We start from the raw sequence: 13696 nt of genomic DNA, 5'->3' as shown, positions 1-13696 counted from the left end.
TCTACAGTACAATGGGCTATTTAAGCATAGGAATGATCTCTTTGATTTGACATTTAGAATGTCAGGCAATAGAATCTCAACCTATGTTGCCTAACACTTGTCAAGAGCTCAGGTGCAAAAAGAAAATATTAATGGAGAATTGACATCTGTTTGGAAGAAATCTGTTTCTGTCCTAGCCCAGAAACATACAATAAATAAGAGCTGTATACTAAGACCATGTAATCTTAGCCTTCTGTAAATTACTTTCACAAAACTCTAACCTTTTGACAGTTGCCACCGACCCATTTTGACATTGTTACAAAGAACAGTCCTTCAAAATGGTTATTGCATTTACTGTCAATGTGTCATTAGGACAAAGAGTTCACTGTGAGACACTTTTTTTTTTTTTTTTAATGAGGGTTCATGGGAGACTACTTGCACTAGTAAGAAACCGGTTTGTTTTTATTTTATGGACAGTGAATTCTGTTGATTCATGATGTCTATATCTTTCCATTGGTTATTTGGAAACTTATACCAAATCTAATGGCCCACTTCTTAATGAATGTTTGGTAATTTCGGAGCTCATATTTTCAGTATTATCAGTCCTCATCTTATTTCTCTTTGACGATGTTTTTTCCACCTTATCTTAAGGTGTGTTTTGTTCTTGGCTCACTTTTTTTCTGGACTGAAGAGAGATTTAAAATAACTAAAGTTAAAATTTGTCTATGACAAACCTAGACAGTGTGCTGGAAAGCAGAGATATTACTCTGCCGACAAAGATTCATATAGTCAAAGCTATGGTCTTCCCTGTGGTCACATATGATTGCGAGAGCTGGACCATAAAGAAGGCAGAAGCCAAATTGATGCCTTGAAATTGTGGTGCTGTTGAAGACTCCTGAGAGTCCCTTGGGCCGCAAAGAGATCAAACCAGTCAACCTTAAGGGAAATCAACCCTGAATACTTGTTGGAAGGACTGATGCTGAAGCTCCAGTCTGATGTGAACAGCCAACTCATTGGAAAAGTCCCTGATGCTGGAAAAGATTGAGGGCAGAAGGAGAAGAGGGCGTCAGAGGTGAGATGGCTGGATGGCATCACTGATGCAGTGGACATGAACTTGGGCAAGCTTCAGGACATGGTGAAGCACAGGGAGTTCTGGCATGCTGCAGTCCACGGGGTTGCAAAGAGTTGGACATGACTGGGCTACTGAACAACAATGTTAAAATAGAGATATGCAAAAGAATGATTTGAGTGAGCCCAGACTCTTGCATCTTCCCGTACAAGAAAAGTGCTAAATTCCTTAACTTGGGATATCTGGTTTTCTTTAGCAATAATCTATTGATGTTCAAACTACCTGCCCTTTTTTGTAAAACTCCTGTATAACCTGGCTCCTCCCCTTGCTTCCTCAGAGCAGTTCTCTCAGGGTTACTTGAGATGCTGTCTCCTGGGCTTAAGTCCTAAAAATTCCCACTGAATAAAACATAACTCCCAGAAATAAATAAGTAAATAAAATAGAGATATGACTAGAATATGGGGCAGAGTGTTCAGTAACAATATTGAACAGTTGTTACATGATTAGCTGTGAATTATGGTAGCTCAGATGGTAAAGAATCTGCCTGCAATGCAGGAGACCCTGGTTCCGTCCCTGGGTTAGGAAGATCCCCTGGAGAAGGGAATGGCAACCCACTCTAGTATTCTCACTTGGAGAATCCCATGGACACACCATGGGGTCGAAAAGAGTTGGACATGACTGAATGACTAACACTTTCACTTTCACAGGTTTTGTAGCATTAGAGGTCATTTTAAAATAGTATTTGATATAATGCAAGAATGTAGCATGTGTTGTTAAAAGAGTGTTGAATAACAGAATCATAATAGCATTTCGGGGACCAGAATATCTTGCAGAAGAAAGCAGTTTAGTGCAGTATGGGCTCAGTGGCTCAGTTGTGTCTGATTCTTTGTGGCTCCATCGACTGTGGCCCGCCAGGCTCCTCTGTCCATGGAATTCTCCAGGCAAGAATACTGGAGTGGGATGCCATTTCCTCTTCCAGGGGATCTTCCTGACTCAAGGATCGAACCTGCATCTTTTGTGTCTCCTGCATTGACAGGTGGATTCTTTACCACCAGCAGCACCAAGTTAGGGGATTTTTAGATATCCCAAACAGTGATGGAAGAGAAGGTACTGAGATTATTGATGCTGCTGTGTATAGGTTTTTCATATAAGGACTTAATGCATTCGCACTCAGGGCCTGCTTGGAGTCAGGAAGCCTGGATATGTCCGGTTTCTTCCTGACACGGGTGCTACATTTAGAAGTATGCCATGCTACTCTCGCCTCTATTCCCTTGTACTATCGTACTCTGCCCTGGAAGGCTCTTCCCTCCCTGTCCAAATCCCCCGGTCCACGGCTTCACTTGGACCCGCCTGCTTCACGTAGCCTATGCAGAATATTCCCTCACCTTTCTCTCTTCTGTGAGCGCCTGCAGTATGTTCAACACCCTTTGCACTGCACACATTCCTCTCTCTGAATATTATTGCATAGATTAGTCTGGGAGACCCCGAGTAAGTCAGAAGTTCAGTGCAAGCCAATGAGATCTTCGTCCCACACCCAGCGTGATACTGTGTGGAGAGAAACTGCTCTGAGCGCTGCCCTGGTTCTTGGGACTCACCCAGCCTTTCTTTCCCATTCTCAGGTTCTCTTTGTGCCAGATGCCAACTTTCCCTCGAGTACCTTAAGGTTATCATCATCCAGCCCTGGTGCTACTGTCTCTCCTTCATCATCAGATGCAGAATACGATAAACTGCCTGTATGTATTTCACTCTTGCACTGAAGTGCATATTTATCAGCACTGGTTTTTGAATAATTATAGAAAATAACTCACGTTATTTTTCTCAGGAGTTCATCTGAAACTCCCCTCCCTCACTGAAGAGGTGGGGTTAAAATAATTTGTCATTAGTTGAGAAAAGAAACCGGTTCACATTTAAGGTCTCAAAGGCAGAAATGCATGTCTTGTTTATGTAGAAGTTAAACTCTCAGTGAGGCCGGTAGTTTATTTGTATCACTTTTACTCCTTTTTCTACAGAATTTGAATGAGTTCAATATGAATTCTTTCATTTAAGATATTTTCTAAAAATGTGATGGGGCATTTTTATAGGTTCATATATATATGCTTTAAAAATCTTAGTTTGACTTGGGTGATTATTTTTGAAGGATGGAAGACATTTACCTTTTATAAATACTCAAGTTTAATAAAAACAGGTTGCTTATAGGAAACTTAAATAACTGAATTCATATAAATAAATAATATTTTTTTAAGTGTTTCTATTTGTGGAAATTTTTGCTTTCTAAAGGATGCTGACTTAGCAAGAAAGGCCTTAAAACCCATCGAGAGAGTCTTATCATCCACTTCGGAAGAGGATGAGCCAGGAGTGGTAAAATTTTTGAAAATGAATTGCCGGTACTTCACTGATGGAAAGGTATATGGTTATGCAGTTTGGTTTTTTTTCCCCTTAGAATCTGTGGAAAACTAAACCAGTTCCAAATTACCAAAGGTAGACTACTTAAAAATATCTTACCTGAAGTTTCAGCTGCAAGATTTCACAACTGTGTATTTGTTTTTTCCACTTGGATGCCTGGCATTTTACTTATTAAGGGAATAGTAACCATTGAGTGGACATGTGATTCTTTGCAATCTTGGGTTTATCACTTATATTTTAGTTCTTAGCCCGTAAAGTTTTAGGGAGACAGTATAGAATGTGTTTTACCAGCAAATGCTAGAGTCAGAGTCGCTGAACTTAAATTACAGCTCTTTGCCACTAGCTCTGAGACCGTGGGCAAAATACTTACACTTCCTAAGTTTCCATTTTCCTCATATGAAGTAAGAATAAAGTCGTGTCTGACTCTGTGCGACCCCATAGACGGCAACCCACCAGGCTCCTCCGTCCCTGGGATTCTCCAGGCAAGAACGCTGGAGTGGGTTGCCATTTCCTTCTCCAATGCATGAAAGTGAAAAGTGAAAGTGAAGTCGCTCAGTTGTGTCTGACTCTTAGCGACCCCATGGACTGCAGACTACCAGGTTCCTCCGTCCATGGGATTTTCCAGGCAAGAGTACTGGAGTGGGGTGCCATTGCCTTCTCCAACTAAAAGATAATTCATGATAACCAACTGGGACGTACCGTGTAGCACATGAAACTCTAGAGCTCAGTGTTATGTGGCAGCCTGGATGGGAGGTTTGGGGGAGAATGAATACATGCATGTGTGTGGCTGAGTCCCTTTGCTCTTCACCTGAAACTATCACAACATTATTTGTTGATTGGTTATACCCAATGCAAAATAAAACATTTCAAAAATTAATTAAAAACAAAAAAAGATGATTCATTTAAGGAGCTTAGCACTTGACTTGGAAAATGCTAAGTTATCAACTTGTTTGCCACTAGAGATGCTAGTATGAAAATGTCTGTTATATAATTTTTTTAGTTTTTTGCTTGTTGGTGTTTTGTATAAAAAACAAACCTACTTTTAGTGAGCCTCTGAAGAAGGGGTAATGTTGATATAAAGTGAATTCCTTGCTCATAGGAATGCTAGGTTCCAGTGGTAGAAAAAACTTTTGCAACCAAGAATAAGTAATGTCTGAAAGGCAAAACTTTTTGCTAAGGTGATCACTAAACTCATTAAGAGTATCAAAATAAATAATTTACCTAAAGGGAGTCGTTTGTATCCTACTGTGCCTGGTAGACAATATCCCCATGGTCAACATGGTCTACCATGTAAACCGACAACGTTTCAGACAAGTTCCCACCATGCTACTGTTTTTTTGCTTTCTTTTTTTTTCTTTTAGGCCACACCACATGGCTTGTGGGATCTTAGTTCCCCAAGCACGAATTGAACCCAGGCCCTCAGCAGCTAAAGTACTAGGTCCTAACCACTGGAACGCCAGGGAATTCCCAACTGTTCTTTGCTTTCAGTTTCCATAGTTTGAATATATTCACTTCTGTTTGTAAAAATTTCATATTCCTATTTGCTGAATGTGGGCTTTCTGAGCATCTTAGATCAAAATGTTAGGGGTGTTCTTTGACACTGAGACTGAGATAGCTACCCCCAGAGAACAGTACCATGCACTTGCTGCAGACGTGAATACATGCTGAGTGAATTGTAAAGTCCACAGTTCTCAATCAGGAAACCACCTGGGACAGCCCCTCTCATTTTACCAACAGGGAACTAGGGGATCTGAGACATACATATGAAACCCAAGATCCCTGTACTATTGAGCAGCCATGCTCGAACCAGGCTCAGCTGATGGCCACAGCGAGGTGTGTCTGTTTCTCTGACTCAGCACTCCGTACCCAACGATGCAATTTCTTCAGCCTGTTTTTCCAGTAGAAAGGTTGCAATTGTCCTGTAAGATACCGGGGTTCACGAAGTCAGTGGGATGGCAACATGAGTTCACTAAAGCTGCTATGCTGATTGCATCTCGCCCGTAGCGACTCTGTTCTGTCTTTTTCCTCAGGGTGTGGTCGGAGGCGTCATGATTGTCACTCCTAACAACATCATGTTCGACCCTCACAAGTCCGATCCCCTGGTCATTGAAAATGGGTGTGAGGAATACGGCCTCATCTGCCCCATGGAAGAGGTTGTTTCCATCGCCCTCTACAATGATATCTCCCACATGAAGATCAAAGATGCCTTGCCATCGTAAGACACCTTTCTTTGTTTACCAGCCAAGGGAGTATTGGGAGAATTAAATGCAGTTAAAAAGTGAGGGCATTGGTGGGAGAGACTGTGTAGAGGTGAGTGTGAAGGTAGAATGTTTGTGTATTAAATTTTTAAAAAATAGAAAAAAGAGAAAATGGAAATGATAAAGTCAATAATAAGGAAGAGTAGAACATTCACAAATGAGAAAATTTAAAAAACCAGCATGTAAGAATGCTGTTTCTTTGGCTTATTTTCCTGAATGCATGTTCTTAATTTATGGAAGAATAAGTGAAGTTTCTCTGAAAGAATTTGTCTGACTATCAAGAGTTAATCAGGATTTTCTATTCGGTTTAATTGGTAAGCAGAGTTATAGTCTTCTTCCGCTTGTGTCTTGCCTTAATCCTTTGTGGAGAGAGATTTGCGTGGACGGTGCAGAGGCAGTGCCCTGTAGCCAGACTGCCGTAAGTGTTGTGAAAGAGAATAGTAGTAGTTTATTTTGTCTCTGAAGTGTAGGTGGATATTGCTTTAGTTCTGATTACTTTTGTCTTCTAAAACTGAGTTTTTTGATTGAAAAAAAAGAAGCTCCCCATGAAGAAACAGCTTAAGAAAACTCAGAATCGATTCACTTGTAGAGCTAATCTGATTCCCTGTCATTTTGTCAGTGTGCCTAATTCTGTATACTGTGTATGTGTTAGCAGTATAAACATCTTTAGAAGGTCTCAGTGATAGGAAGCAAGAGACAGAGCAGTGGGTTCAACAGTGGAAAGGGAAACGAGCCGCTTGGACTCATAAAAAGAATGAAAGGAAACTAGGGAACTAACCCAGAAACAGAGTCCCTAGGGCTCTATGCCAGCAGGCTCCCCTGGGCTTCTGCAGTCCTTAGCATCTGATTTGCTAGACCCTGCAGTGGCCTAGCCACTGAACGAACCATGGAAGCATGGCCACTGGGGTCTCTCTGAGTCCTGGCAGAAGTGTCTAAGTGGGAGGTTTTAGGAGGCAGTACAGCAGGCCAGGCAGTTGTGCATGACAGTGCCTGGGTTTTCTGCCACTCTGTGGCTCCACGACCTTCCTGAGTAACTCAATCTTGAGCCTCAGTTTTCTCATCTGTAAAATGGAATTAATAGTATTTTTTAGCCTGCAGAGCTGTTACAAGAACTAAAAGGGTTGATATACCAAAACTCTTAGAAAACAGCCTGGTGCCTATGTATAGGTTGTTTATTTGAACCTTCCGTGCATGTCTGAAACTCTTCATTATTCTGTGGGAATCTTCTATTCGTGCAGATTGAGGGTTCTAATACATCTTAGTGTATGCCTCTTGTGTGGCTGGGATATGTTGACGAGTGGGTCACAGCCACTGTCTCGCCATCTGCTGGGTACAACAGGCAGACAAGAGTGGTACCTGAGCAGCACTGTAGACATAGACGTGAACACAGCATTCCATGAGAACCATGTGAGGGAGTGTCCAGCCATCTTGGAATCTTTCAATGAGGAAGAGGAAAGGGAGTGAAAGAGTTAGTTTTGAAAAGAAAGAATGAACATGGTGATGAGAGGAAAGAAGACAAGCACAGGTAAAGAAACAGTTAAGTTTGGAAGTGGATGGCCAGGCAGTTAGGGGCATTTCCTGCCCAGGGATGGCTTCTAATGGAGCAATTCTATTGCACATCTTCAGGGAAGGATGTTAAGTGTTCCTTTAGTAATAGGGAAGATATACCCTTACAGAAAGATTTCTCTCAAGGTGAGATTGTGTTTCATGGTCCAAGGCTAATGCTGAAGCTGGGGCGAGAGGGAGGAGTTGAGAATTGGCTCCTAGTGTGCTGAAATTATTTTGGAGTTGTATAGCGATTGTTCCTGTGGATGCAGGGATCTAAAGACGTTTTTAGTCTAATGAAGAATATGTGCACCAATGAGCAAAATAGAATGAGGTAGTAGAATCAGTGCCAAATGAATTTGATACTGACCTCAGAATTCCATCAACTGTTGAAAAGTTTAAATTTCATTATTTAAAGTTGTATGTTAAAACAAGAAGTGCAGATTATCTGGTTGCCACGTGAAAATAGTTATTATTTATTTTTATTATTACAAAATTTTTTTATTGGAAGATAATAAAAGTGTGTGTGTGTAAAACCTCTCGATCTTCACCTTCAGGCCTTATATACTTTGTGCAAGACATTTTGTAGCTCCAGCTGCCATGGAGACTAGGAAGGGAACAACTGAAGGGATTATTGGTCATCATTAGGCCCCTGGTTGAGTCTAGAAAACATTAATCAACAGCAGAGCCAGTTGACATCACTGTTTACGTTGCCTCAGAAGAGCTTGGCAGCTGCAATACAAAAAAAAAAAAAAAAGGCAAAACAAACAAAACAGATGGCTAAATTAATCCTGGCTTGGATTAGGTAGAACAAGAAGGGAGGGGTAGATGAGAAGGTAATAGAGAAGGCTGATTAGAGTGCAGTTGTATGCTTTCTTTGTGGAGGTCAAGCTAGCCAGGGAAGTAAGAGATGAGGAAGAGACTTAAGTGTTCATTGGAAGATGATTTTGCTTATCAATTTGCTTATTAAGTATGTGAAAAGCTGGGCTTCTTTGTTACAGAACTGACTTTGGTCTTTAATATGCCAAATTATATTTGGGGTCTGAAAATGGAAATTATGCTACATTATACTTGAGTCTAGGATTGAAGCATCTGTAACATCTCTTGAGATGCTCAGGGTGAGCAGAACGTTTTTGTGTCTGCAGGCTTCTTCCAAACAGAGATACTGTCACAATTGTCTTTTAGCATATATGGTGTGTAGGGGCTCAGAAAATGATTATTGAATTGAAATGAATTATGAATTAGAGGCCTCTTAAAGCATTTGTCAGAGCCTAACAGTTACATAGGCTTTTATTTTATATTGGAAAAAAACCTGGATGCTCCATGCAAGTGATTTATTCAGTAACTTTGGGGAGACAGGCTTGTAACTTGAACTTCCTAGGACTTTACTGAGTATTGTCATAATTATTGCAAAGCCAGGATAATAAAGTATTACCTGAATATGATCTAGCCTTTTTAGAAAATTTATTTCTGAAATCCAAACATGTTATTTTTTAAAAGGGTTTTATATTTGTGCTCTAATCCATATCGACAGTAAGGTAAGTAAACTATGGAGAACTTTGGAGAACATGTTTAATCAATATTTTTTGTATAATTTAACTCTGGGTAATAAAGCATCTGTCACTAAGGAAAAATACTTGACCCTGTCCCAGGAAACTATGTTTCAGCTGATAAAACAGCTGCTTATTGCCATAAAGTAAAATGATAGTGTAATAAAATGAAAGAGATAAGAAATGTAAACCAATTGTTGTAAGAGCTCATTTGACTTATTTTCATAAAATTTTAAACTGTAAAATGGAGCTGGTGCTATATACCTGCAGTAATAGGGGAAATAATCCTCTTGTATCTCCTTTAGGAGTAGAAGGATGTCTCTTTTTGAAAGTGTTGGATTTTAAACCAGGAAACCAAAATTATGGTTCCATGTCAGTTACTTTATGAAGCAGTTAAATGAGTAGCCACTTGGTCAATGAGCCATTCAGAAGTAATGTAGTTGGTTTATGTACTATTTTATGAAAAAAGGAAAAGCCTTGAATATCTAAGGAATTTTAGACATAGTACTAAAACATTCACTCTCCTTTGTCTTTCATGAAAATCAGAAACTTTATTTCATCATTAAAAATCTGGTGGGTGACATCTCCATGTTCATAAATGACCTCAAATACCATTCATTTGCTTCTAATAGGATATGCAAGCAACTCTCATGGTTCTTTATTTTGCCACTTTTTATGGTTGATTTTATTTTTCATTTTGAAGTCAATCTCTTGATTTTATTTCCTTGCTTTAAAGTCCTTTAAACATAAATTTAAGTTGTGGTATATTTATGTTTTGGTTTTTTGGTTGGATTTTGTTTTAGTTTTTTTTTTGCCTTTCATCCTTTTGCTTTGGGTTTTGTTTTTAACATTCCATGTGCACCCACCATTTTTCCCCCTGCAGTGACCTACCTCAGGATCTTTGTCCTCTGTACAGGCCTGGAGAATGGGAAGACCTGGCTTCAGAAAAGGATATCAACCCATTCAGTAAGTTCAAATCTCTCAACAAAGAAAAACGGCAGCAGATCGGAGAGAGAACCATCACTTCAGATTCCACACCGACAGGACCTTCAGAGAAGTCGACGGAATACATAGAAACGAAGCCCTCAGACAGCTCTGTGTCCGACAGGGTAAAGAAACTGGAATCCTCTGCAGAGGCAATCCAGCAATCTACCCCAGTAGCTAACGTCAGCAAGGAGCCTTCTGACACTGCGTTTGAATCTATAGCCAAAGAAAATTCTCTTTTAGGGGAAGATGATGACTTCGTTGACTTGGAAGAGCTTTCTTCTCAAACTAAAGGTGGAATGGACAAAAGAGACACCTCAAAGGAGTGCCTTTCTCTTGACCCAGAGGAACTAAGGAAGACTAAATCACGAGTAAGCAGTTCTACTACGGAAATTCAGTCAGCCCTGAACTTTTCGGGAACAGAGTGTGATGCTGAACTGAAGGGAGCCCTAGACTTAAAAACCTGTGAGAAACAAGATATAATGCCAGAGGTGGACAAGCAGTCTGGGTCCCCAGAAAGCCAGGTGGAAAACACGCTGAACATACATGAAGATCTAGATAAAGTCAAACTCATTGAATATTACCTTAATAAGAACAAAGAAGGGTCACAGTTACCTGATAACGTGCAGAAGGCAGAGCTAAGTGATGGCAAAAGTACTGAGCCAGTGGGCATAGACATTACCCTTAGTAGTTCTCTTCCCCAGACAGGTGATCCCCCGACTGAGGGCAAGGAAGAGCCAGATAAAACCTGGGCGAAAGAGAGAGCACCCCTTCCATTGCAACTGAGCTCCTCTACAGAAGAAAGTATGAATAAAGAGTATCCAGACTCCTCTTTGGAATCTACTCGGGACAACAGCTGCCAAGGTGCACAAATGGATAATAAATCTGAAATTCAGTTATGGCTATTAAAGAAAATTCAGGTACCCATTGAAGGTAAGCCATTTTTAATTTCTTTCTATTCTGTTCTATAGGCATATCTTGTTTTATTGTGCCTCACAGAAACTGCATTTTTTTTTTACAAATTGAAGACCTGTGGCAACCCCGCATCAAACAAGACCATTGGCGCCCTGTTTCCAACAGTATTTGTCTACTTTATGTCTCTGTTTCACATTTTGGTCATTCTTGCAATATTTCAGACTTTTTCATTATTATATTTGTGGTGATCTGTGATCAGTGATCTTAGATATTACCCCTGAAGGTTCAGATGGTGGTTAACAGTTTTTTTAGCAATAAAGGATTCTCTAATTACATTGTACTCTTTTTTTAAGATATAATGCTATTGCACACTTAATAGACTACAATATAATATAAACAACTTTTATAGGCACTGGGAAACCAAAAAAAAATTGTGTTACTCACTTGATTGTGATATTTGCTTTATCTTGATAGTCTGGGACCAAACCCACAATGTCTTCAAGGTATGCCTGTATAGTTGCCTTTCTAAAATTTGCACATGCAATAGCAAAAGTAGTACAGTTATTTGAGAACAATGTTTCCTCAATGGAGCCTATCTTTATTGGTACACAGAAGGGTTTGAACTGCACAGGTCCACTTGTGTACAGATTTTTTTCCCAATAAATTTGAAATACAATATTGCACCATCAATAGTTGGTTGAATCTATGGAGGAGGGATATGGAGAGACAGCTCTAAAGTTATACATGTGTTTTTAACTGCAGAAGTGTCAGCATCTCTAAACCCTGTGTTATTCAAGGGTCAATAGTAATTGGGAAGAATCAGCAATATATGATATCTATTTTGAACATTGAACTATGACACAGAATTCTATAATGAAAGTAGTGTGCTTTTTTTTTTTTAATCTTTCAAGGGACTTTTCCGTTTTCACTTTGGTTTTTGAAGGTATTTCAGTTTTAAACTGAATGGCATTGTGGTATGATGTGGTCCTCAGTACCATTCATTGATATGTATTCTTTCGGGTTGTCACAAATCTCTGCTCTTTGCTGTGGTGTTGGTTTTTATCCTTATTCCTAGTTTGTAGCATCTCATGTGATGCAGACCAACGTGAAACATCCAGACCTTTGCTTAAGAAGGTCTGAAAGATTTAGTTAGTCCTAACCTAACATGATCATGTTATATGATATTTATGCCATATGTTTTGACTTTCCACCACTAAGAGGGGACTGGAAGTTCTTTGTAAGTTGAAATATTTCAGTATCACCCATATTATTAATAATGGAGATTTTTTTTTCATGTGTGATTCAGATATACTTCCTTCAAAAGAAGAGAAAAGCAAAACTCCACCCATGTTTCTGTGCATTAAAGTGGGAAAACCGATGAGGAAATCCTTTGCCACTCACACAACAGCCATGGTCCAGCAGTATGGCAAACGAAGAAAGCAACCGGAGTACTGGTTTGCGGTTCCTCGGGAGAGGTGCGTGTGGGCTAGAACAGGAAATCTGTTGGTCAAGTAGACTCTAATTGCATCTCAATTTTTAATTTAGTCTTGAAATTCTTGATTTTATTCTTGAATAAGAGATTTCTCTTCATGGTACATCTTAGAATTTCTAAAAGGATGTTATTTCAGTAGCTTTCAGCTAAAGGGTGCTTTCAATATAGCAAATTTGAAGTCATCTTCGGTCCTATGTGCAGAACCACTTTCAAAACTTTCTACCCAGCTGAATTTTAAATGAAGGAAGATTGAGGTATTTTCAGGTGCCAGTAAGTGGAAGTGCTATTCTGTTGGGAATAAAGGAATCTGATGGAGCAGAGCTAAACCCCAAGTGCTGCACAAAGGCATGATTTTAATTTTAAAGTGCCTGTTATTCTTGGTGGGGGATTAAAGATTGCTTTCCCCTTATGAAATGTGACTGAAACCATCTGGGTGTGCTTGGGGGGCTACATAGACCTCTAAAGATATTTGTATTTTTTAATTGCCAAAGAAGTTTTATTGGTGATGTGACAGTCTAGGACAGCAGGGACAGTGGCATGGCATTCTTCAGCAGTGCGTCACTGAGCAGTACATCTTTATAACAGAAATATTTAGGAAATGTTATTTTTTAGAAAAGAAATTTTCTTTTGTATGTGATAGAATAAAAATTTCTTCTCAGAGGCCTTGAAACTAGTCTTCAAAATTGTTAAACACACACGTTTTTCCTTTTCCTAACTAGTCATCAAGGCATGCTTTTTGGTTAACATACCTGCCAAGAATAAATACTCAGTGAGCTTCCTTAAGCATGAATGTTTATTTATTTAAATGAACTTGTTCCCAGATGTCTCAATATTGAAGAAGTAATTTCATTTTACTTTATTTTTTTGGCCATGCCACTCAGCTTGTGGAAACTTAGTTCCCAACCAGGGATTGAACCCAGTCCACGGCTGTGAAGGAGCCAAGTCTTAACCACTGGACCTCCAGGGAATTCCCAAGCATGATTTCTTAATAAAGCAAAATTAAAATCCAAACATAAGTACAACTTCTGGCTGATTAGTGCCCAGAATGGTAATTCTCCTGAAGAGTTGCCTGATCTTAATAAATCATAGTTTAATGTGAAGCTAATTAATAGAATTTTAATCAAGGAATTTGCTAATATTTTTTCTGTTTGGGATACAAACTCATGTTAACATAGATGTTAAACATAATTTGTTTTATGTTTACAAGGTGTACTCACTCCTCTCCCTGTGCTTACAACCCCAACACTGACTCCTTCAAAGTTTACAGATACTGAGGAGATACAAAGAAAATGTGTGTCTTTTACATTTCTTCTTCTTGAAATATTTACAAATAATTTCTGAAGCCCTGTGAAAATCGGAGTTCTAGAATCATATGTCATAGATATATAATATCTTAGAGGTTTAGGCCAATTCCTGATTTAATTGGTGGAGATAACAAAGTACTGACTCTTTCAGCAATATTTAAGTTATGTGGATTCCTGGTCTATTGGGAAACCTACCT

The 13696-nt window shown here is 39.3% G+C and overlaps 1 protein-coding gene across 12 annotated transcripts in view; it reads left to right on the top strand.

Annotated features, from left to right (window-relative positions):
* The window catches only part of NCOA7 (nuclear receptor coactivator 7), a 160738-nt gene that overhangs the window by 108110 nt on the left and 38932 nt on the right, over nt 1-13696 (top strand). For 7 of the 12 annotated variants that reach the window (XM_086316331.1, XM_086316338.1, XM_086316337.1 and 4 more), the window contains 5 exons: nt 2668-2781; nt 3326-3451; nt 5482-5666; nt 9688-10721; nt 12010-12178. In XM_086316331.1, coding sequence (XP_086172457.1) covers nt 2668-2781; nt 3326-3451; nt 5482-5666; nt 9688-10721; nt 12010-12178 — 1628 coding nt within the window. The remainder of the gene's footprint in view (nt 1-2667; nt 2782-3325; nt 3452-5481; nt 5667-9687; nt 10722-12009; nt 12179-13696) is intronic. The other 5 variants (XM_086316334.1, XM_086316341.1, XM_086316340.1 and 2 more) reach the window with 1 other exon arrangement.

This window comes from Bos grunniens, chromosome 9 (assembly GCF_055505025.1).
Source record: "Bos grunniens cultivar Pamir isolate PY7600 chromosome 9, Bosgru_T2T1.0, whole genome shotgun sequence".
Taxonomy (NCBI): Eukaryota; Metazoa; Chordata; class Mammalia; order Artiodactyla; family Bovidae; genus Bos; species Bos grunniens.
Note: the sequence above shows the minus strand (reverse complement) of the source record. Positions and strands in the feature narration are given on the sequence as shown.